This window comes from Giraffa tippelskirchi, chromosome 5 (assembly GCF_054371585.1).
Source record: "Giraffa tippelskirchi isolate mGirTip1 chromosome 5, T2T-mGirTip1v1.2.pri, whole genome shotgun sequence".
Lineage (NCBI taxonomy): Eukaryota > Metazoa > Chordata > Mammalia > Artiodactyla > Giraffidae > Giraffa > Giraffa tippelskirchi.
Window position 1 is genome coordinate 158,322,139 of NC_137279.1, and position 25,228 is coordinate 158,347,366.

Consider the following 25,228-nt stretch of genomic DNA (forward strand, 5'->3'; position numbering starts at 1 on the left):
TTAACATCATTATGTCACCTAGTTACTTTTTTTGTGTGTGTGATAAGAACGTCTAAGATCTACTCTCTTAGCAACTTTCAAAAAATATAATACAGTGTTGTTGACTATAGTCACTATGCTGTATATTACATCCCCAGGTCTTATTTATCTTAGAACTGGAAGTTTGTATTTTTGGAGCCCCTTCACTCATTTTGCCTACCCCTCACCCACCCAACCCCTGCCTCTGACAGCCACCAATCTAGTCTCTATGTCTATGAATTCTTTTTTTTTAAATGAAATTTTGTGTGTAAGTGATACCGTACAGTATCTCTCCTCATATGTACCTGAGGGCATTATGGTCAGTGGACTAAGTCAAAGACAAATACAGTACATGTTTGTGTTATCACAAATGGCAAGATTTCCTTCTATTTATGGCTAAATAATATTCCACTCTGGGTGCATATACCTGTACACACACACACACACACACACACACACCACAGCTTCTTTACCCCTTCATCTGTTAACAGATGCATAGGTTGTTTCAGAACTTCCTCTTTCTAGCAAGGGTGACCCTCCCTCACCCCTGCTTAAGACCTTCCATGACTTTCCACTGTCTGCCTCCTTAGTGGCCACGCTTAGCCTCCAGGACCATCCACATTTATCTTTCTTCTCCCTAATTTCTTTACTTCAGCTCCATGCTGTCCCCCAATTCAAGTATTTGTTGCCACAAGGTAAGTGACGTGTTTAGTTTCTGTGATCCTTCTGTAAGGAGTGTCTCTGCCTATAGAAACCCTGCCTGCCCTTCCAGGCTCCATCACTCTGCAGTGGCAGAGGCCCTCTGGCAGCTGAGTGGACTGTGGTTATGGGAGAACCAAGACAGGAGCGGGTGATGGCTTTGGTGACAGTAGCCTCGCTTACAGAAAGAGTGTACACCAAACTTTCCATCAGGCAGACTTCAGATTTCCTTTAATTTGGCAGGCCTCATATTTCCCAGCCCTCTTCTCCAGTTTGCTTGTTTGTTCCCCATTTTTTATCCCGGGTTGCTGGGGGCTTCCTGTCATCCTTCTCTTACTTCCAATTCCCCCCAGCCTTTCCCTCATCCCTGGTACATTTTTCTGATCCAGAGGTTGTGGTCAAGCACATTGGAATTCCTAAAACAACCCTGCTTCCACTGCTGAAGTGTCACAGATTATTTATTATTCTGATGTGTGTGGAGTTACAATCATAAAAAGCCAATTTCCTGGGTGATTTATTGTACTGGGGGCAGGAGCCAGGTTGTTTACCATTTGAAGAAATAGTTCTGGAAAAGGATTGAAACTTTGAGGAGAATTTATGATTAAACCTCAAGGGACTCTAACTCAGAGTCAGGAGAGTATTCTGTGTGCATAGTCACCGATGTCTTCCGGCCACTTAGGTCGAATGAATGCCTCCTTGTTCTGCCCATGGTTAGAAATCACGCCGAACTATCAGCTCCTCATCGGTCCTTCCAGTTAGTTCATCTCTGTCTTGAGTCTGATTGGGATATCACAGATCATTTGAAGGTTCTCTGGCTCCAACTTTTCCACAAAATGGTTTAAAATTCGTTCTCTGTGATGGAAGTGAGTAGATTTCGGCTCCTGATATTATGGAAAGCGTACCTAGCTGCTTATTGGAGCCCCAGGCCCAGTTTCCTCATCTGCCCAGTGAGGGAGACGGACCAGAGACTTCCTTTGGTGTCAACCATTGCTAACATCCCATGAAGACACACCCAAGATTGGACTCTAGGTATTGTGTAAAGGCTTTTAATCTCCCTCCTTGGAGGACTATGAGCTCACGGGAGAAAGGTAAGGAGGGGTCCTCTATACTTATTCTAATTGTAATGAGAATCTCCACTTTTCCTTCCTTCTTCCTTTCAGAACTCTCCAACGAATTTTACAGACTTACTGGATGAAGAGTGCCTGAGAGACTGGTGGTCAGCAATCCCTAAGATGGAGAAGACAGATGGTAGGCAGGCTCCTTTGTATTCCCTGGTCTACAGTGAGCACGTGGGTTGGAAAGAGATGATTACCATAAATCCTGGATAGCTTAGGGGAAACATGGGAGACCTTCCCCATATAGGCGGTGCTGGGAGACCCAAACCAGGTATTTCAGGCATGAACAAGAGAAGGTGGTAGGGAATGAAAATGAAGCCTTATGTTTATACTTGACTTGTGTAATTTTTGGAGTGTTTCTCATCCTTTCTTGGCATCAAGTAGGGAGCAGGATGACCTCCCTCATTAACCTCATTTTAGAGATGAGGCATGATATGGTAAAAGAGCCAACATTCCTACCTGAGTGATCCTCCAAGGCATTTCTCTTCTCTGAGCCTCACTTCCTTCATGTATCAGTTAGCTTTGATGCATAACAAACCACTCAAAAAAAAAAAAATCAATTTAAAGGTATTTATTATTTCTCAAAAGATTCTGTGGGTTGGCCGAGCCTTTATTCTGAGCTGGGCCAACGTGACTGGTCACTGTTGGACTTGTTTATGTGTCTATGGTCTTCTGGGCGACTTGTCCTGGCGGTTTAGAATGGCCACACTCACATGGCTGGTGGTTGACTCCACATCACCTGGGGCATTGGTGATGATTTGGCCGTGTCTCTTTTGTTGTCCAGCAGGCTGGCTGAGGTATGTTCACCTGTTGACAGCAGGGTTTCCAAGCACAGTGAGAATAAACAAACCCCTGTGTGCAAGCAACTTTCAAGTCTCTGCATATGTCACATTTGCTGTTGACCCACTGGCCAAAGCAAGTCACAAAGCCAAGCTGGGATCAGTGTGGGAGGGAAGTACCAAGGGTGGGTTATAATTGGGGCTATTTTTGTTAATAGTCTGCCACACCTCATCTATAAGCAGACACTGATACCTACTTCACAGGGATGGTAAAGGACTGAATGAGATAATGCATGTAAGGTTGTTGAGTAATCATTATCTAGCCCAACAAATGTCTCAATAAATGTTCTTCCTTTCCCCTCTCTAGGAAATTTGCCAAATGTCATGGACTAGAACCCGATCCCCTGACTTCTAATGAAATGTTTTTTTCCAAATCACTGAACGACAGGAAACAGGAGAGCCTAGATGGCCCTTCACTGGTGCAGGGCTTAAATTCTGGATAGCAGCTCCAGCCCCGCCCTATCCTCCTTTCCAAACGCAGTTACCATCTATTTCAAAAGTCTGCCTCTCTCCCCAGAGAGCTGCCTTTTCAGTGCATCCCTGGAAGTGGTCCCACAGAACACCAGCTAATTCCCTTAATGCCCCGGGGGCCTGTCATTTCTGCTTGCCTCATTTGTCCCTGCTCAGCATCCTCAGCACAGCTGCTTGCCACGTGATCACCCACAACCAGCTAAGAAAGGCACCCCTCCCTTCAGGCCCACACATCTCACGAAATAAAGGCAGAAGAGGGGAAAATAGTTCCCGCTGGCTTGGCCTTTTGAGGAGGCCTGTTTAAGTCCTCTTCTTTCCGGTTGTAGTTTTGGCCATTTTCTCTCTCCCTTCTGTTTTCCCCATTTCCTTCAGAAACTGAGTCTAGGCTTTTGGACTTTTCCCCATCATTTTAAATGCCTCTAATGGATTCACTTACCTGCCCTGCACTTCACTTTGTCCCTCAGGGCAATGACTGTGGCACCTCCCTCCTTTCCTTGTCTCCTAATCTCCTTTCTCGTGTCTGTGTGTAACTCTTAGGCACATGACTGTGTCTACAGTTTTCTTTCCAAGGTTTAGTGATCTGGGTGCTTTCAGACCAAGACTCTCTAGGGAATTCTAGGTGGCTCTGAGCCTCATATTTGTTGTCATTTAGTTGCTCAGTAGTGTCCGACTCTTTTGCAACCCCATGGACTGTAGCCCGCCCTGCTCCTCTGTCCATGGAATTCTCCAGGCAAGAATACTGGAGCCTCATATATCCTACTTTTTCCTCCTCCCCTGACTCATTTTCCCAGTTTCTTCAGAGTTGTTTTCTTGGACTCTCACTCCCTCTTGAGGCTGTCGTCCTAACACAGAGTTAAATACTCCAAGAGAGAGCCAGTCTCAGTGAATACCCACTGCCCCATTTGGAACCAGCTCATCCTTGTTGTTTGGCCCCTTTATTGAATACCTGTGTCATGTTCTCTGCTGCATCAGTGCCTACAATCACAGCAGCTCTGAGTTAGGTGTCGTTATTGCTGCGTTACAAATGGAGAGATTGAAGCATAGGGAATTTAAGTAATTTGCCCAGAGTCACAGAGGTAGGAGATGACAGAGGCAGGATTCAACTCCAGCCAGTTTGGCTGTGTGTTGGTGTGTCTGATCTGAAGTTCATTTCAAGAAGACAGCCCTCCTAATTAATTCTTGCCCTGGCCCAATGCCTGGAATTCTGAGCTCCTGCATACCTATCACCAGGTAGAATTAAAAGGGGCAGAACTTAATGTGAACACAGATCTCCCAGTGTATCAGATCAAGATCTTTCATTCGAGGTCCAACATTCCTCTTGCACTGGGAGGAAGAGAAGGAGCACAGAGTGGTAGGTGGCAGGCACAGCAGCACAGTGTGCTTGTGTGTGTGTGTGTGTGTGTGTGTGTGTGTGTGTGTGTGTATGAAAGAGAGAGAGAAATATACCCCTACCTTGGGAAGCACCTATTAAAGCCATCATTGGGGTAACTACTCAGTCTTACAGACTTCTTTGGTTCACCTCAATCTCGCTTGTGAAATACTTTCCCTTTGAATCTGCTGTCTCTCATTTGATGCCTTTTTTGTATTTGTGCTCTGGCCCTGCTCCCAGAGGCTGATGGGCAAATCACTGCATTTCTACCGAATTGAGGCAATAAGCAGATAAATAATGCAGTCTCTCCTTTGTAGTGTTCTTTGCCTTCTGGGTCATAAAGCTGCTCCCTATTTAACTTTAGACAAATACCTCCTTTCTGATTTGGCTTGTTCCTGAAGTCCAGGAGGCTGCTAAGTTAACCAGTAGGCTTAAGAGTATAGCAGAGTGCAGCTGGGAAACTAACAGAGAGCAATTGCTGTCATTTATTGAGACTACCAGAGTGCCTCTTTGAGGAAAAGCAGGTTGGTAAAAAAAAAAAAAAAATTATGTGGGTGAATGGGAACTTAGTTGGAATTTTTTGGATGCTGGGGAAGTGCTTACTCCTTTTCTGCCTAGAGTCCAGGTATTTGCACAGAAGCTCTGGAACCCAACTTGGACCCAACCCTCTAAATCAGCACCAATGCTTTGTTCTGTTCCCTGTTGTGACTTAATCACCCACAGGCCCTGAGATTTTACTTAGCATTGAGGCTGGTAGGGTCGACTGTGTCAGTGTTCAAGAGTTCAGACTTCGTGTGTCTACCTGACTTCTTTAGTTCTTTGGAGATAATTGTACTTCCATAAGCACAGTTCCTGTGCCCCAAGCATGTGACACTAGCCAGAAGGATAGATCACACAGGCAAGTGGGAAGAGCTCAGCCCTAATATGTCATCATCTTTAAGGAAAAAGCAATCCTATGTGCCCCAGATAATGCCATCACGTGCACCTCTTCTTGAACCTGCCCCTTCTCTCATTCTCTTAGCTTGTTTCACCTGGATCATGACAGCAGTCTCCCAACTGGCCCTTGGGTTTCTGGTTTGTTCATCTTCTAATCCTCTGTGAGAATGATCATTAAGTCACATTTGATCAAGTCACTCCCTCTTGTAAAACTCTTTGATGGCTCACACTGCCTAGAGAGTAAAGTCAAAGCTTGGTGGCAAGCATACAAGTGGCTCCCTGATCTGGGTCTTGCTGACCTCCCAATTTTGTCTTTTCCTACTCTTCACCCTTCTCTTCCACATTTTAAGTTCCAGCCATATGACTGCAATTACAGAACCCTAAATTACTGTGGATTTTCACACAAGGGGCTTCCTTTGTGGCTCAGAAGGTAAAGCATATGCCTGCAATTCAGGAGACTGGGGTTCGATCTTTGGGTTGGGAAGATCCCCTGGAGAAGGAAATGGCAACTCCAGTATTCTTGCCTGGAAAATCCCATGGATGGAGGAACCTGGTTGGCTACAGTCTATGGGGTTGCAAAGAATTGGACACGACTGAATGACTTCAGTTTCTTTCACTTTTCACACCTCAATGCATTTGCTCATTTTCTGACATATATCTGATCTGTCCTGGCCATCTATTGCTGCATAACTAACCACCCCAAAGTTCAGTGGAGTAAAATAGTCATGCAGTATTAACATAAGCTCAACTGAATGGTTCTCACTTGGAGTCCCTCCTGTCAATGAAGTCAGATGAGGGGCTGAGGCTGGAGTCATCTGGAAGTTCTTTTACTTATACCAGGTACCTGAGCTAGGATGTCTGGAACAGCTCAGGCTGGCTAGGCATCTCTCTCCCTCTCTCCACATGAACTCTCTATGGGGCTACTTGGGCTTCGTCACAGCATGGCAGTCTCAGGGATGTTGGATCCCTTTATGTGGTATCTGGCTTCCCACTGAATGTGCATTCTAAGAGACCCACATGACACTTAAGAGACTTCTTATGAGCTAGCCTTGGGATTCTCTCAGTGTCATTTCTGCCATTTTCTTTTGGTCAAAGCATTCACAGTCCAGCTGAGATTCAAAAGGGTGAAGAAATAGATGCCACGTCTTAATATGGGATTCCCTTGCTTGTCTACAGAAGGTAGGAATTGATAATGGCCATCTTGGAAATATACAGCCACAATGTCCTTCACTCTCTTATTCTCCTGGCAAATTGCTGTTTATTCATTTAATACCCAGTTACATGGCTTCACTCTTGTGAAATCATCTCTCCAACCAAGGCAGAATTAACCTCTAAGTCCAAGAAAGTTATTCTGGAGAAACTAGGAAAATAAGTCAGGAAGGAAGACACCCTTGAGCATGTATCTGTTGCCATCCTTGTCACATTGCATCATACTTGTTGGTGTTTCTCCTACTTGACCATACTATTTTTGAGGGCAGTGCTATACCTATTTATCTGTAGTGTCCTTAGGATCTATCTTAGCAACCAACACAGATGCTCAATAAATTAGTGGTTGAGGTAAGTGAACTGAATTACTGCTATTTTGTCATTTTGCCCCCAGGGCCTATCACTCTTACAGTCAAGCAACCAGTTAGATACAAAAGAATTTGAGGATCCCCTCCTGTGTACCCAGCAAATCAGCTTCCACTAGAGGACTTCAGTTCTCTATGATTTGGGCTTCCACAAAGATAGTAACTACAATATTGAGTGTGTATTGAAGGTTTATCAATCATGTGATTGATATCATGTGATAGGCATTGTTCTAAGCACGTTATAATCAGTCCACACAATCTCATCTTCCCTATTATTATTGCCATATTATGAATGATAAGATGTAGGGAGGCTAAGTAATTTCCCCAAGGTCACAAAGCTGAGATACAGACCAGGCTCCAGGGTCCATATTCTTGGCCTCTGTGCTCTTTAATAATGTTCTCTCCTGAGCTCAACATTTCCAGAGGATGTTCAGCAGAATGTCACAAAGATAATAAGGGGTGTCACTTGAGGAATATCAAAATAACAAAGACTGTTTAACCTGAGGGAGGGGTTGCTGCTGCTGCCAAGTCGATTCAGTCGTGTCCGACTCTGTGCGACCCCATAGATGGCAGCCCAGTAGACTCTGCCGTCCCTGGGATTCTCCAGGCAAGATCACTGGAGTAGGCTGCCATTTCCTTCTCCAGAGGAAGAGGTTGCTTGGAAACAAATCCCTATGGATTCAAATAATCAAAGAACTGACTTGTTCTCAGCGTCCTCTGTTGGAGTCAAGATCAGTGGTGCCTTGGTATGATAGAGAACTTTTTCATTGTGCTATTCCCTGATACTTTGGGCTGCCCTGAAAAATCATGAGTCCCACACCTCTTGGAGGATGTTTGCCAAAGTCTCTTTTTACATTAATTGTCCCATATTCCGCCACCACCTTTTTTTCCAGTTTGTGAAAAAGGTGATATTTCCTTACCTGGCATAAGCTTTTGAAAGTGAAACTTGTTTGTTAAGCACCATGCAGTTTTCTGGTGAAGAGAGTATAGGCTGAGTGTAACTATATGTTCCCTCTCCTTCTGAGCTTCACATAGCTAGAGGCTCAGCCATCAGAGGAAGCTTAAATAATGTAGGAGGCATGACTCCTTGATATTTCTGGCTTTAGCAAGATTTACTAGTACCTATTTGAATAATGCAAGGTTCTCTTTTTAATGTTGGGAAAATTGTGTATCTCATCCTTCAAAAACATCCATATTCACAATTACCAATTACTACCCTGATTTGGCAAATTCCTGGCTACTTCAATTCAGCAATTACATGACTCAAACCACAGAAAAACAGTATGAGACTATTTTATTTTTCTGATTTGCAGGCCAATTCCACAGTCATAACTGAGATGACATAGTGCAGATTGGAAACTATTCTCTCCACCTATTTCGTTGCAGACATTGACCAAGTCCACACTGATTTAATAACAGGGTTTCTCAGCACAACCAAAAGTAGGTGAGCATCTCAGCATAATTCAGAGGCTGGAACATTTAGGAGAACAGTCATGCGAGAGCATTAAGTCAAAATCACACATATTAGGTCTCACTGTCCTGCATTTCTTACTAACTTTGTGCTTCTTTTTTTATGTCTTCTGTCTCCCAGCCAAAGACCAGTCCTCTCAGGGGGATGAAGAGAAAGACCCTCCAAAGAGCCACCCCTACTCCGTGGAGACCCCATATGGCTTCCATCTGGACCTGGACTTCCTCAAGTATGTGGATGACATCGAGAAGGGAAACACCATCAAAAGGATTCCTATCCACAGAAGGGCCAAGCAGGCCAAGTTCAGCACCTTGCCCCGAAACTTCAGCCTTCCCGACAGCGGGGCTCGCCCTCATGCTGTTCTTTCCTACCCGAACTGGTCCCCCATGGTGTCGAGGAAAGTGCTGGGGACAGAGGCCCGAGCCCAGCCACTGCCCCTCGGGGATCATCCCCAAGCCCCACAAGCCGCCAGCGGCAGTGAGGTGAACTACCGCCGGAAGGCCCTGCTGACGGAGGCGGCCAGACAGCTGGAGGCTGCTGCTGCTCCCGGGGAGGCTGAACTCACCTCCGGGAGTGGACGGCCCCAGCTTCTGAGAGCATCCAGCATGCCGGCCACGCTGCTGCAAACCAGGGCCTCTGAGGACCCAAGCCTAAACTCAGGACCCCCCACTCCGACTGCCCTCCCCCCACTTCAGGGCGAAGGCGTTGTCTGTGATGGTGCCTTTGGCCCCGCGGAAGGATTTGCAGGTTTTTCCAACTCCACGCCGCGAGCAGCAACCCAATTGGAAGTCAGAGAGTCTGGAGACCTAGTGCCAGGGATTCCGGAACTGATCCAGGAGGGGCCTGAGCCTCGAGAAAGTGAAGAAGAGGCTCCAAATCACCTCTCTTTCTCGAGTCCACCCTTCTCGTCCCAGAATGCACTTGTGGTTCTAGAGGATGCAGAAGACCAACGGGAAAGCAGAGAAGTCCAGGTGGTGGTCACAACCCCCAGCTCTCCAACACCAAGCCCCCCACCTCTGCCGTCACCCATCCCTGAGAATGAGCTCCCCCTGGAAGAAATCGAGCTCAACATCAGCGAAATCCCGCCACCACCACCTGTAGAGGTGGACGTGAGAAGCATCGGGATCCGCGTCACGGAGGAAAGCCTGGGCCTTGCCTCCCTGGATCCTGGCAGCATCTCTAGCCTGAAGCAGCAGATCTCGGACCTTGAAGGCGAACTGTCTGGAAGAACTGAGGAACTGGCCGAGGTCAGAGCTGCCCTCCAGCGGCAGGAAGAGGAAATCAAGGCGAGGGGACAGAGGATTCAAGAGCTAGAGTGCACTGTAGCTCAACTGGTAGAAAAGCTTAGCGGTGGGAGCACCAAAGATGCTCAGGGCCAGACTGATGCCATGGTCAACACTGACCCTCTGCAGGGGCTCTTGACCAGACAGTCGTGTGACAAGAGCACTGGGGTCAGCCTTCTGGGCAGCATGGGATCTGAAAGCTGGGGAGCCAGGGGAGAGGGGAATGGCCTCCTGTGGGGGCAGGAGAGTCACAAACGAGGGGATGGGAGCCCAGCAGGACTTGTGTCACCATCCCAGCCATCACTGCCACAGGGATCTGAGACGGTCCTCATGCCTTCTTTACACAGCTGCCTCTCTACTGAGCTCAGGATCGAAGAAGGAGGTTCTGAGCAGGCAGGAGGTCCTTCGGTGGGAATTAAGGGTCTGGGCAAGGGAGTAGGAAGATCTCTAGGGAGTGGTGAGAGAAAGGCTCCCCGAGCAGGGAGGGAGGAGGCTGGTCCAGAGCTGTCGGGGAAGGATCGCCCTGGAAGGCCACCAAGCTCCCCCACCGATGCCACTATTGGGCAATACGTTAAGAAGATCCAAGAGCTTCTGCAGGAGCAGTGGAGCTGCCTGGAACACGGGTACCCTGAGCTGGCCCGCGCCATCAAGCAGCCTGCCTCCAAGCTCAGCAGCATCCACAGCCAGCTACAGAGCTCCCTCAACCTGCTTCTGTCTGCCTACTCGGCCCAGGCTCCACCCCAGAAGGAGCCCCCAGTCCCCTCCTCCTCCCCACCGATGGGTAAATACTGGTGCCTGAGACTGGGAACCATTTCTCCTTTACTTGAGGAGTCAAAGGGGAAAAAGGGTTTTAACTGCATGCATATGTTTTTTAAAAAGATTTAAACGCATCTGGGAGCCCAGTGGAATAAAAACTGATCTCTGTAACAGTGGAGGCTTGGTACCCCTCCTCTTGTCCTTGCTCTAATGTTGGGACTGACTGCAGGGCCACCACGTACAGCTGTTCAGATAGCACAGGGCACAAAGATACCAGAGGATAAATGGGAGCTGAAACTCAGCCCACACTTGCCAAGCCCTCAGAGCTGTGTCTGCTCAGAGGGGTGCCTCATTCTCATTTGCACTGTGTACAGGCAGTCCTGGCCCTGGCTGTGAGTGCTTTAAACCTCTGCCTTCCTTAACTATGTCTTGGGCTCTTGCATTCCTGTGGTCATCACTAGTTCTTGCACATTAGAGGTTTTTTGTAGCCTTGTTTTGGAAGAACATTCTATTGAGATCTGAAATATTTTACTGAATTTCAGTGTGTGTGTGTGAGAGAGAGAAAGAGAGACTTTCATACTCACATGTGCAAGTCGACTCTTTGGCTGAGCAGCACTTCTTCCTGTAACAGATCACACACTCTTCCCTGTTAAGTGGAACCATATTTTGCTTTGCTTAACGGGCAGCAACGTGTTAGTCTGCTTCCTGCAGCAGAGCACAATTTGGCTTTCTCATTATTTCGGTGCTAGTTCTAGTCTTAGCCTTTGTGAATTGCCCCATGTACCTTTGAGAACAGCAAAATGAGATGTGTGCTCTTGCTCACGTGTTTTCCATGCCTGCCCCACATCACAAGAATGAACTAACTGACTTGTGAGCCAGGAAGGGCCTGTGAGGTGCAAAAGTGGGTGCTGGATCAGGGGTCGGGAGGCCTAAGTTCTGCTGCTGCTCTGTCATTCACTCAGCACATCTGAGCCTCAGATTTCCCCAGACTGAGATAGGGACGACAAGGCAGCCACACCACATGGTTCAATAACTCTCCAATGACTCTTCTCTGTCATCTACACATAGAGGGTTTGTGAACAGGAACAATTTGACTAGCATTGACCAGAAGGCCGGGACCCCTCAAAGACCCTCAGAATATTTGATTTATATTGTCTAGTTCCTATTCTACCCCTTCACACACCTCCAGCCAGTGTCCCCTCAAAGCAAGGCTCACAGTTCTGTTGCACTAAGGGGTATTCCCAAGATCATGCTAACCTGTGATGTTGTGTCTGCCTAGAGATCTCCCCGTCGACCAGCCTTAAATCCATAATGAAAAAGAAAGACTATGGCTTCCGTGCAGGAGGTAATGGGACCAAAAAGAACCTTCAGTTTGTTGGGGTTAACGGTGGGTAAGCATCGCTCGTGAAACCCAGACTGCCCTGCACACCACCTCTCCCACTGTTGCCCTGAACACTCTTTTCCTAGGGGGAAGCATCTGGTTTTCATTCTTCTTCAAGGGAATTAATCTCAACGGCCCTTTAAAACTCCCTTTCGGGTTTGCATATGTTTGGCTGCCTGCCAGACGTGGTAGTTCTGTTGGATCCTGTGCTCTTAATCTGTCTTGGCTTTGGTGTCCCCGGGGCCAGGATTCAGTACCTTCTGGGAGTTGGGGGACACATGAGCCCTGGAAGGAAGATATTTAATCTGAACCACAACACTGAGTCGACAAACCCTTAATTGGTAGAATTTAAAATTTCATCCTTTTAATTTTTTCCTTCCTTTAACTAACTTATGGCAAATCAAACTGACGTTTTTTAGGATGAAGAAAAACAACCAATGTCTGTTGACTCAGAACTTGAACCAGACAGTAAACCGCTGGATTTAGAATACTTTCTCAGTCAGTCATTTAGCGAACATTTATTAAATACCAATGATGTGTTTCGTGATAGGGATTAAAAAATTCAAATAAATCATGGTCGTTGCCCTTAACTCACAGTTTGGACCTGGGTAGAGTTGAAACAAAAGTAAAGAGAAAACTTGGACAGGCTGAGCTGAACTCTAGTTGAGAAAGAAGCAGAGGATGATAGGAAAGCCCAGAGCCAGGGCACCAGGCCCAGCCAGGGATGTGCCTGGGAAGTACCCAGAAGAGAGAAACCCCGGCTAATTTGGTTCAGACCAGGAGGAAGACATCAGATTCAGACAAGAGTGTCATCACTACTGTTCCAGGTTCTGTGAGGGAAACATCAGAAAAGATGAAATGGGGTCATAGGTGGGTTGCTGTTCCCACTCCTGCAGCTGTCAGGTACTGTGGCCCAGGAGAAACCACTTTTTTCTGAGCTTTTACCAGCTTGTGTCCAGAAAAGAGAATCAGCCTAATCTTAAAGCCTAAAGCAGGTCCTGCCTCTCCCCTGCTTAAATACTTGCAAAAGTGCCAGCTTTGTACCAAAGTACAAAGTCTGACTTGTGACTATAGCATGCCTCGTCCCCCTCCACAGGCTCTGGCCTTTCTTCACTCAAACACACCAGGTCAGGCTGAGCTTGGGGACTTTGCATTTGCCTTTCCCTCTACTTAAAGAGGAGGAAGTGGCAACCCACTCCAGTATTCTTGCCTGAAAAATCCCATGGACAGAGATACCTGGCGGGCTACAGTCCATGGGGTCGCAAAGAGGTGGACATGACTGAGCAACTGAGCACACGCACCATTTAAAGTGTTCCTTTCTTTTTATTACACATACATTTAAATTATTTTTTATGCATTCTTTTTAAAATATTCTTTTCCATTATGGTTTATCCCAGGATATTGAATATTTAAAAAACAAAGTGCTCCTCTTGCAGATAACTGTCAGTCCATGTGACCTTGGTGTGGTGGTTCTCAACCTTGACTGAACTTAGGAAATCCTGGGGGAGCCTTGAAAAATATCAATGCCTGAGCCCCTCCCAGATGGAAGACTCTGGTTTAATTAGTCTCAGGTGCAGTACAGCTATTGGAAATTTTAAGTACCCTCAGATGGTTCTAACATGCAGCCAATGTTAAAAAATGCTGCTCTAAATAAAGTGGCCCCTCCTCCCATCACAGTATCCCACGTCCCATCACTAGTTTATCCATTGCTCTTACGATTATCTGAATACATTGTTCTTGTGTTTATTTTCTCCCGCCCCCTACTTAGAGTTTCAGCTCAGTTAGGACAGGGATTTTCGAGTTTTCATGGAAGCAATTCTAAGATAAAGAACTGTTTGGTAAATTTAATATGTCCCCCCACTTTCTCAATCACAAAAACAGAAGGTTGTCCCAAGCACAGTAGAGGAAGAAATATCTGGGGTTTGAACAAGACAGAATGCAAGCATATCAGCGGGCAGGTTGGGTTTGCAAATCCAGTCAGCATAGGGACCTTACATAGGGACCACTATTCAGAGAAGGAGCATGAGGGGGTTCAGTAGAAATCATGGCACTGGTCTCGCCTCATCTCTGTGGAAGTGTCCAGTGGGCCAAGAATCTGAAGTCTTCATCTTATCTGGAGCATCCTCCATCAGAGGTCTCTTGTTGACCATCAGCAGAGAGATTGATAAGTCTTCCAGAACTTTCCTCCATGGTGTCTGGTCTACCACCTCAATAGAGTTGCATATAACTGAACATAAGGATTGTTGCTGGGGAGGGAAGGCCATGAGTCAAGTGACCTACACCCACACTTTTGCTCTTCCAAGATATGGTTGAAATAGCAACTGAGAAAGGCAGGTGCTAGGTTCAGGATTCCCAGCTGTGTCCCAGGAGCAGGCGCAGATGGTTCCTCCCTTGCCAGGGGTAAGCTGGGCTAGAACAGGGGTCTAAAGGGAGGCTTCACTATCACCCAGAGATGTGAGGATTTGTCAGGCAATTCAGAGAATGCAGGGTAGGGGTGGGGGATGTTTGCCTAGATCTGGTTCCCTCTCTGAACAGGACATTAGGATTCCAGAATCAAGTGCTTTCATGAGAACCTTGGATTGCTTGTCTGAATCATCTGAATGCATGGCCAATTAGGCCATGGGCTATTTGTATGTTTTTTGCAAAGAGCTTAGTTAATTACCTTTACTCCCCAAATGGCCTCTAGTGTTAAGAGATCTTAAAAGCATGTTCCTCTGACAGTAAATTTCCTGGGAGTCCCCTTGCCCAGGCCTGCAGGTGTAGACAATGAAGGACAAGGTTAGTGAGCAGGCCAGTGTTATCTAAAATCCACCGAGTTCTCACCTGTGTTGACATGAGCACTGGGCAGGAAGCACAGAATGAGTGACCCTGTCTCCTTTCGCAGCTATGAGACCACCTCGAGTGAGGAGACCAGTGATGAGGACAGCTCCCCAGAAGACTTGTCTGACAGTGAGGCTGAGAAGAAATGTGATGGCCCAGAACCCAGGCGGGGCAAGGATGCCCACCTCAGCTGTAGGGTGGGCCAGGGCACCCCTGAGGGCACCTGCGACACAGACCAGGAAACTGGGCCTGGCGAAGAGCTCCCGCATCCCAAGACTGAGAGGTAAGTTAGATGGGGACCGATGGGGCACATGATCCTTTGAGAAAGAGCAGGCATATTTATTCACCTTTGTATCCAGTCATTTATTTGTTAACTCCTTTATCCATCTATTCAACAGTATTTATTTGAGTTTCTAGTCTATGCCAGGTACTCTGCATTGGTTGAATGAAACAGATCTAACTCCTGTCTTCATGGATTTTACTGTCATAGACAGAGCTCTGCATATGAAGCTAACATGGTCCTAGCACTGAAAATGTAAAGGACTTGACATGCATTTTCTTGATGTAATCCTTTTAACAATCTATAAGGTAGTAATTATTAGAAGACCCATTTTATAGATGTAGAAACAGAGGCTTAGAAAAGTTAGGTGACACAACTAGCAGAGTGAGTATTTCAACTTTGGTTCTTTCTTTGGGGCTTCTCTGGGTGTTTATTGCAGCATGTGGGTTTTCTCTAATTGTGGTGTGCTATGGCTTCTTCTACTGTGGAGCACAGGCTCTAGAGTGCACAGGCTCAGTACTTACATGGCATGGGATAAGTTCCTGCATGGCTTATGGGATCTTAGTTCCCTAACCAGGGATCGAACCCAAGTCCCTTGCATTGGAAGGCAGACTCTCAACCATTGCATCACCAGGGAAGTCCCTCGATTTAGGTCTTTTGTAATTCTCCCACATGTTTTTCTGCCTCTCTCATTGGCCATGCTGACATAACCTGGTCTTTTAAAGTGATGGGAGGTCATTTGGCATGATGACAAGAGTACTGTCTTTGGAGTTGGACATACTTGCTTCAAATCCTACATCTGCCACAGTATTACTTTAGACAAGGTACTTAAGCTGTGGTCGCCTCAGTTTCCTCATCAGTAAAATGTGGATAGTACCAACCTGATAGATTTGGTCTGAGAACTGGATGAGAAAAAGTATGTAAAATGCCTAGTGCAGTGCCTGCCACATAGTAGACTCCCTGTAAATGGGAGAAATGAGACTAGTAAGTACCATTAATTATTATTATCACCATCCCCAGCCTGGTTGCTGAAGAAGAGACATGAGTGAATGGCAGCTGACTGTCCAGCAGGGCCACAGGGCTGCTCCATCATAGCAATGCTGTAAGGATTTGATGAAAGTAGAGTTTCATGGTGACCAATGCCACTGACTCCCAGCCTAGGCCTGTCAGTGCTAAGCCTGCCCTTTTACCAGTGCAGCAATAGTGCGTATCACTGAGAGTGCCCTGGTGCTATCAATTTTCATTTGATTGACTCTATTAGTGCTTACTATATCCTTCATGGAAGAATAACCCGAAGAAATTTGCTGCTGTGGAGTGGGTCCTTTGGATTTTTCAAGTCACTCAGGCAGAAAATGTTTGCTCCGAAGTCGGGAAGATAACCCTCCCTTTCCCAGCATGTCAGGAATGACAGTGGGCCCCGTGGCCCCCTAAAATGCTTTCGTGATCTGACCTCACCCCCTGAAAACAGCAGGATCCAAAGGGAAATATGCTTGGCTCATTCTTCAGAAGAGTTCAGAAGTCAGCCCTCTTCGACAGGAGGCTATATTCACTCAGTGTTTCTGAGGAATGCCCCTGACCCTGAGAAGTTGCCTAGTTTGAATGTCTGAGTTGCTGAGAAGTAGAAAATGAGAGTGAAAGTCAAGGTAGGGGACTTTTTTTTTTTTATCAAGATGGAGACTGATATATATATACATATGAATTAATTTTTTTCTTTAGATATAAACCCTCAGAAGAATTCCTTAATGCATGCCGGGCATTGAGCCAACATCTGCCAGAAACTGGGACGACCACTGACCAGCTCTTGGTACTCTGATTTGTCATCGTCATGTAAAGATTTCCATACTGCTTAAGCTGTTAGTTCCACCCTGGCGACTTGGGTCTTGCAACTAAGGCAGCTCTGTGGGTGTGCTTGGGATTCCTCTTTGCTGCGTGCTGTCTCATTTGCCCAAACTCTGCTGCCCAAGGTGATGGATTGTGTTGAGAAAGCAGAATCCGTGCATGTGCACAGGAACCAGGGCTGGGGCTCAGAGGCATTTACCAAATGTTATTAGGCATCCCACCATGAATATGTCATGGAATCATTTGTGGCTTAGGCTCAAAATTACCTCACAGTTTGATAGAACTGTGGGTAGAGAGGAAAAGAGAAGGTGGAATGGAAACCATGGTTCTATTCCCCGGACTGCCATCTGTGAGGTACTGAGTAGGTCAGTTCAATGCTCAGGGCTCTGGTTTCCTCATTAATAAAATAAAGGTGGTGAACTGCTTGTCTCCACTTCCTCAGGCCCTGGCATTTCGTTCTGTAGTCTTGACTGTTTTTCTTGAAGTGCACCTGTGGGTCAAGAGACCAAAAGCAAGCAAATACATCTGTTTGCTCCCTAACACCACCATGGTCCACAGAGATTTAAACACTTAAGGATCAATTTCTGCTTGAATCAAGAGGTACTGATACAGACGCATTTTCCCATGTCGTGAGAGCCACAGATAAGACCCAATATGTAACAGCATGTAAGCATTTTTAAAGCCCATTTTGTTCTCCTTGGCAGAAAAGCCTTAGGAGTAAAAATGATTGATTAGTCCATTTTCGTTTGTATTTTATCTTCACTGATTTGGCAAATAACTTGTTCCCAGATTGTTAAAGAACCAATATGTGATGTGGATATTGATTAAAACTCCTGCTACTTATTCTTCAATGAATTACAGAGCTAAGTTATTTCCTAGATCTTCAATTAAAATCTTCCACTATGTTCCTTAATGTTAGGATCTTTCTCCAGATTCTCCTGAAGATTCCATAGGTAAAGGAGATTATTCTGATACATAAAAAACGTTTCAGTCACAAAAGAGTCCACTGTTTCTGCGTAGAAAAGCAATTAGAGGACATGCAAACCTGACAAAACACACATGTTACGATCAAAGCACAGAACACCCCTCCCTACCTTAGAGACAAAGCAGGATGTGCAAGGACCTCATTTGGCAGAGCCTGAGAGGTTGGAAACCAAGTCCTTTTTTCACCCTCATTTTATAGACAGTACGAGAAGGACTCAAAATGTATTAGGACTTCCAAGGTCACGCAGCTGAGCCAGGACTTAAGCCTGGCCCTACAAATTTAGTGACTCCCATTCCAGTGCCCTTTCTGGAATGAATATGAACTCATTTTTTACAATCACAGGCCCATTGTTTCTCTTCTCCTTTAGGAAAATAATCTAATCATATTCCATTTTAAACACTTAGGTCATGTCACATGCAGAGTTGGTGTCGTTTTCTTTGGGACTCTCCTTACTTGGAATACTGCAGATAGTGGGATCCTGCCATGGGCTGTTTAACCACTTTCTCTGAAGGTCCTAGCAAAGCTTCAAAGCCAAAAATATTTCAAGCACATCTGTTTGGATTTTACTTCATGCATATGTTGGGCATGTTGTTTGTCTCAGCTTTCAGTGTGCATTTTTCCCATTAATGTTGTGACTCTCCAGCTATGCCTGTTAAAAACATGCAGGTGCCCCAGTGGAGTCTGGGCTAGAGTCAACACAGGCTGGTGTAAATGTGTGAAAGAGGGGGTCATGGTTATCCTGTGCTTATGGAGAATGGGATCTAAATGTACAGTGGACTCAAGCTCTCCCCAAGTAAAGTGTCGTGTTACTGGCTGTTGTGCTGCTCTCCCAGTCCTCCTGTCTACCTCACATGATGGGGGAACCAATCCCACAGGTTCAAAGAGTGATGCTGTGTACCCCCACACACCTGCTAGCTCTGAGACTTCCAGGAGTAAATCGCAGCGAGAGGTGGAGGGAATTGAAGGGATATATGTGGAAGGAACCCAAGCTGACCTTTCCCAGTGGAAACTGACACCCCAGCTGGAGCACCTGGGTAGGTAACCTTCTGGAATTGGAATGTGTTGGTATTTCAGAAGCAGAGCTTGCACACCATCAGTCAAGAGTGGTTCCGCATCTCCAGCCGGAAGTCATCCAGCCCTGCTGTAGTGGCCGCCTACCTCCACGGGGTCCAGCCTTACTCCCCACACTTGCTAAAGCTGCTTGTCAATCTGGCTGATGGCAACGGGAACACAGCTCTTCACTACAGTGTGTCCCACTCTAACTTCTCCATCGTGAAGCTGCTGCTGGAGACAGGTCAGAAACACTCGCAACTCTGCTGACTGGGTCCCTCTGTGAAGGGCAGTTCTTGATACCACTTCTTTGCAGCAAGGAGCTTTTTCACTGTTCTGAATTCCTCCTATACTCTAGGAGCTGGGCCAAACCATTTTGCCTTTATTATATCATGTATTCTTCACAACACTCGTGATGTAGGTATCGTTATTCTCATGTTACAGTTGAGGAAACTGAGGCTCAGGAAGTTATAAAACTTGCTCAGATCACAGTGCTGGTAAGTGGTAGAGTCAGACTTTATATTCAGTTTGTCCAACTCCAGTGCTATACCACACTTCCTTCCTTGATGTCATCTGCCAGAGACACTACAGTTCAGTAATTGACTCAGTGAACAATCTTTTTCCTCCTTGACATGCGCAGATGACAGATGACACCAAGATGGTCACATTTTATCATCTTCATAAGTACTTTTTAACAAAGGCCATGCAGACGTGCACACAGTCATTCAGTTGTGTCCAACTCTTTGCCCTGGACTGCAGCATGCCAGGCTTCCCTGTCCTTCACTATCTCCTAGAGTCTGCTCAAATTCATGTCCGTTGAGTCAGTGATACTAACTAACCATCTCATCCTCTACCACCCCCTTCTCTTTTTGTCTTCAGTCTTTCCCAGCATCAAGGCCTTTTCCAGTGAATTGGCTCTTTACATCAGGTGGCCAAAGTATTGGAGCTTCAGCTTTAGCATCAGTCCTTCCAATGAATATTCAGGCCTGATTTCCTCTAGGATTGACTGGTTTGATCTCCTTGCAGTCCAAGGGACTCTTAGGAGTTTAAGGCCATAGCTCCATTTAATCAATTTGACTCAATTTGATTCATTCACCCTTCCTCAGATATGTGTAGACTATGTATGATGTCCATACTGCTTACCACCAGAGATGTGACCTACATGGAGCTCTTGTCTTCCCAAGAGTTTACAGCTTGACAGTCAGGATGGAGCAGGATGATGGCTCCCAAGAGAGAGGTGGAGAGTGTGATTTCAGGACTGAAAAGAAGGGAGATAATATTCTGCTGAGAGAGCAGGAAGGGCTTCCTTGGTGGCTCAGATGGTAAAGAATCCACCTGCAATGCAGGAGCCCTAAGTTCGATCCCTCGATCAGGAAGATCTCTTGGAGAAGGGAATGGCAACCCACTCCAGTATTCTTCCCTGGGAAATCCCATGGACAGAGGAGCCTGGTGGGCTATGGTCCATAGGGTCACAAAGAGTCGGATACAACTTAGTGACTAACACAACACTTAGAGTGCAGGGAAGGTGCACTGCAGTCGGTAGTTTCCTGCAGACAGAGAAACGTCCCAGGCCAAAGAAGAGGAGCATGTCAAGAAGGAAAAAGATTGTTCACTGGGTCAATTACTGAACTGTAGTGTCTCTGGCAGATGACACCAAGATTTGGCAGATTTGGAAAGAGGTCACTGGTGACTTTGGAAACAGTTGTTTCTGGAGGTTGTTAGAAGGAAACTGGATTGCAGAGACCTGAATATATTTGTTGTCTGAGAGAGACACAGAGAAAGAGAGAGAGAGATGAATAGAAGAAGAGAGAGATTAAAGATACAGAGGAAAGAAGATGCTTGATGGAGCATGGTCTTTCAGGAGCTGGAAAAACCTGGAATCCACAGCAGAGACAGATGAGATCAGCCTAAGCAAGCTGCTGGGATATTTATTTTTTCCGAAATGGAAGCAAAAGGAAAGGAGGTGGGCAAAGGTCCAGAGAGACGTTGAGGAGGAGAAAAGGGAAGTGAGCATTAGGTTCTTAATTGTTCAGGGTCTGGAGAAAGGGAAGACTCTTCCCTCTGGTGGAGAATGATCGCAAATGGCCTTGACCCTCTTAGGAGCTGGAAAAGGCAGTTAAGAGTCAAATAAAGGCCTTTGCATCTACTGATACAATACCACAGGGCTTGTAGTGGAGTTTCAACAGATTGTTTGACAATATCAAGCAGTCTAGGAGTGGTGGTATGAGTGCAAGGTGAGGGGATTGACTGAAGGTGTGCGGGTCCCAGTCAAATGTCATCTGTGAGTTTAGGAAAGCTGTATGAGGACGTTTAAGATGGTACCTACAAGAGATATAAAACCCCAGATGATTTCCATGGATTAGGCCCTCCCTCTACTAAGCATCTAGCACCTGAGATCTCATTTAGTCTTCATAACTATCTCTTTAGTAGAATGATTATCCCTTTTTTATAGACAATGAAAATGACATTCAGAAAAGTGAACAGATTTGCTCCAGATCACGCAATGGCTAAGAGCACTGCTGGGGTTTGAAGTCCTTACTGTGGAACCCAGGGATCAGAGCACATGCTAGATGTGTAATCCTAATTCAGAGGCCACAGAGGAAGTTTAAACAGGCATCAGGAAGTCCAGATTCCAGATCCAACAACTTTCCTGCAATATGGATCTTGTTCCCCTCACCTCTCCACCGGCTTACATCCCTCCCATGGCTTCCCCTTGCTCTTGGAACAGAAGGCGGGTTCCTCAGCCTGGCCCTCAGGTATCCCAGAGGGCCCAGGCCTGTCTGCCTTTCCTTTCTCTGCAGCCACCACGTACCCTCCTTTCTTCCATTCCAGCCACATGGCCTCAGAGTCCCCACACTCATTCCCTCCTTGGGACTTCTGCATTTTCTTTCCATCTGGATCCTTTCACCTGAAACTCTTCCCATGACTGGTTCCTTCTCATTATTCAAGTCACAGCTCAGATGTCACCTCACAAGGTGATCCATCTAAAGTGGCTGCCCCATCTCTCTCTAGTGGAACATCCTGTTTCTTTCTTTAGGTGATCTCTGCCTGTCACTGCTATCTGAGTTCTAATAAAACTGAGCTAACCCAGGAGAGGCTCTGCCTGTCTCATTCCTTTCAGTATCTCCAGCACTTGGTCCCCTTCCTGGCTCATGGTGGGTGTTGAGTGAAAATATTTGTTAGATGAAAGAGTGGATGGATGACCTCTGGGAGTTAGATTAAATTCCAGTAAGTTTCCCATTCTTCAAAATTCTCTTAAGTAGCCTTGAGGCTCTTTACCTGTATGGACAGGTGATGTATGTGAGGATAACCTAAAGTTCTTTCTGCATCCCATGTCATCAGAGGAAGATAAAGTTACATTTCTAACATTCTTCATGGATTCATGGATACCATCAAAACGGCAGCTCAGTTGAGAAAGGCACCGACCTATACCTCTGGGTTCCATTTACTGTGTTCAGTCTTAGGACCTTTCATTATGGAACATGTATAACAGCAATACTACTGCTTAAAAGGCTTCCTGGGTGGTGCTAGTGGTAAAGAATTCTCCTGCCAATGCAGGAGACTCAAGAGATGCGCATTCAATCCCTGGGTCAGGAAGATCACCTGGAGAAGGGAATGGCAACCCACTCCAATATTCTTGCCTGGGAAATCCCATGGACAGGTTATAGTCCATGAGGTCGAAAAGAACAGATCACCTTTAATTTGCTTGTTATAAATTTCTGCTGATGTTTTCTGAGATCCAGTCAATACTCATCAACCATAATGTGGTTTGGAAGCTTTTCCCTTTAACTTGCTGAAATAGCTAAACAGCCACAAGCATAAAGAATGGGGTGGGTTGGTTGGGGAGACAGTCTGAAAGTCCCATTCCTTTCCCTCACTGTAGAAGGGGTGTTGAGGAGGGCAGATCTGTCCCATTCCCAACTGAGCTCCCTTCCCAGCCGTTTGTGCAGAATCTGGAAAGCACATTACAAACTGTAAAAGGCTGCACCGAAGTGACTCATCGTTATTGAGAATAGTCATGGGTGCACCTCCACCAGCCTACTCCTTTGTGAACCGTGCTCTATTTTACCTCGGCACCTCTGCAGAGGAGAAGCTGGCTGACTCGGAGAATGTTCAGTCAAGAGTCTGCCCCTCACCCCTGGGGAGGGCTGGTTTGCTCACTGGAGCTGCTTAGAAGCATTGCTTTGAAAGTGGGGTGTCCTCAGTCCTTTTTCAGAGCCCCTGGGGAGGAATTAGTCATTCTACTGTTATAGGTCATGTTTCTGAAGAGAGCATAGAGAGTCGTAACCTGAGGTTCATTTACACATCTTAAAAGCAAACATAAAATAGTTATGACGTAAAAATTTTAAAGTCATTAACCAGGCAATGCAGATAGATATTCCCATCTTCATCAGAACAGGGTTATAAGGCATTGAATGGAGCTGTTATTTGCCTTTCATAGCCCAGCTGGTCACACAGTGGTCAGAGAAGCTTCAGTGAGGAAACTGCTGATTCATGAGCACAACTGTATCCATTGGCATCCTGGTCCATTATGACACATTTCTGAAAAATTGTTTGGGGTGGAGGGACTGTCAGACAAATATTATTTTTTCCCCTTGTACAGAACTTATGAGTAAATCTAACTGACATTTTGTCATAAACCAGATTTGTTTTAATGAATATCTGAGTCTTCAGTAGCAAGGATATGAAGATAAGAATACCATTCTGGACAATAATAGCAATAACAGTTAATGTTCATTGAGTGTTTATTATGTGCTAGCTGCCATTCTAAATGCTCTTAATACATTAACTCATTAAATTTCACAGTAACCTTACAGGTTTTTTATTATCACCCTTTTACAGAAGAAATGCTAAGAACGTCTCAGACTTGCTCTACTGAGGTGGTTTTATTACTGGCCTAAAGAGACACATAGTTTTTCTCCTGAGCAATAGTACAGGGAAGATTTAGTTTTTCATGCTGTGTGTGTGTGTGTTAGTCACTTAGTTGTGTCTGACTCTTTGTGACCCCGTGGACTGTAGCCCACCAGGCTCCTCTCTCCATGGGATTCTCCAGGTGAGAATACTGGGGTGGATTGTCATTTCCTTCTCCAAGTTGTACACTCCTTAAAGGGCTTCCCTGGTGGCTCAGTGGTAAAGAGTCTGCCGCCAATGCAGGAGATGTGGGTTCAATCCCTGGGTCAGGAAGATCCCCTGGAAAAGGAAATGGCAACCCACTCCAGTATTCTTTGGCAGAAAGTTCCATGGACAGGAGCCTGGTGGGCTACAGCCCATGGGGTCACGAAAGAGTTGGACACGACTAAGCAACCAAGCAACAACAACTGCCCTTAAAAGGTGGGAGCCTTCAGACAACAGGCTGATGATCTCCTTCATCTCCTTTGGTGGGGACGGATGTGAATGCATATCCCCAGGGTTATGAAGCAGAAATTTCCCTTGAGTTCTCATGTAATACTTCATCTTAAAAATATGCCAGTTTTTCATTCTCTTGTGAAATGTATATTCTCAATTGCTTTAATAGAAACATTTGTGAAGTGTTTTTATATTGTGCTTTTCAAATGAGTTGGTTATTCCCAGAAGATTTCTGTGTTTATCCCGGGGCATTTTTCATGTCCTCTGATCCATTTCACAAGATATCACTAGGCCTTTGAAAGGACCTACAACTACAGCCAGTTGATTATGAGTTATATGTAGACACAGAGCAAGACCTGAAGTGCACGCCTGGGGGCGATATGAGGCTGTATGAGTGATGGGCTCCAGCGTCAGATAGCCTGACACTCAATGAGCGAGTCCTGCTCTCGATTCTCCTTCACTGGGGCATCGATATAGTTTCACTCACCTTCAGTGTCCTCATCTGTAAACTGGGAATAATAGTGCCCCACTTTAGGAAATAAAGTCAAGGTCATAGGCCTTGGTCATCTCTGACTCTCCTCTGTGCCTTGTTTGCTAGGTATCCTCAGAAAACTTGTAAAGAAAAGTAGCCACTGTTGAAGGCTGCTAAAAATGTAGAATACAGATTTCACCACTGGGAAAGAATTGCTCTATTCTGTGGCCCTTTAACCAGTGGGAAGCCTCCTGTTGAACAGGCTAAAGCCTGGCTTCCGGCATTTTAAGAGCTCTTCCAGCTTCAGTGTTTCTCTTGCAGGTGTCTGCAACGTGGACCATCAGAACAAAGCTGGCTACACTGCTGTGATGATCACCCCCCTGGCTTCTGCCGAGACCGATGAAGACATGGCTGTCGTCTGGAAGCTCTTAAGAGAAGGGAATGTGAACATCCAAGCTACTCAGGTAGGAGGAGTAAACATGTTCTCATCTTTAATGAATGCACACTCCTCCTATTCTGCCAGTGGGGTG

At 45.9% G+C, this 25,228-nt stretch overlaps 1 protein-coding gene across 3 annotated transcripts in view; it reads left to right on the top strand.

The window, feature by feature from the left end:
- Positions 1–25,228, top strand: part of KANK4 (KN motif and ankyrin repeat domains 4) — a 124,458-nt gene that overhangs the window by 88,141 nt on the left and 11,089 nt on the right. For 2 of the 3 annotated variants that reach the window (XM_081486630.1, XM_081486629.1), the window contains exons 3-9: positions 1,878–1,965; positions 8,610–10,550; positions 11,805–11,916; positions 14,791–15,009; positions 16,723–16,810; positions 18,905–19,124; positions 25,020–25,162. In XM_081486630.1, the coding sequence (XP_081342756.1) occupies positions 1,950–1,965; positions 8,610–10,550; positions 11,805–11,916; positions 14,791–15,009; positions 16,723–16,810; positions 18,905–19,124; positions 25,020–25,162 (2,739 nt within the window). In that variant the 5' untranslated portion in view covers positions 1,878–1,949. Of the gene's footprint in view, positions 1–1,877; positions 1,966–8,609; positions 10,551–11,804; positions 11,917–14,790; positions 15,010–16,722; positions 16,811–18,904; positions 19,125–25,019; positions 25,163–25,228 lie in introns of those variants that run through there. The other variant, XM_081486632.1, reaches the window with a different exon arrangement.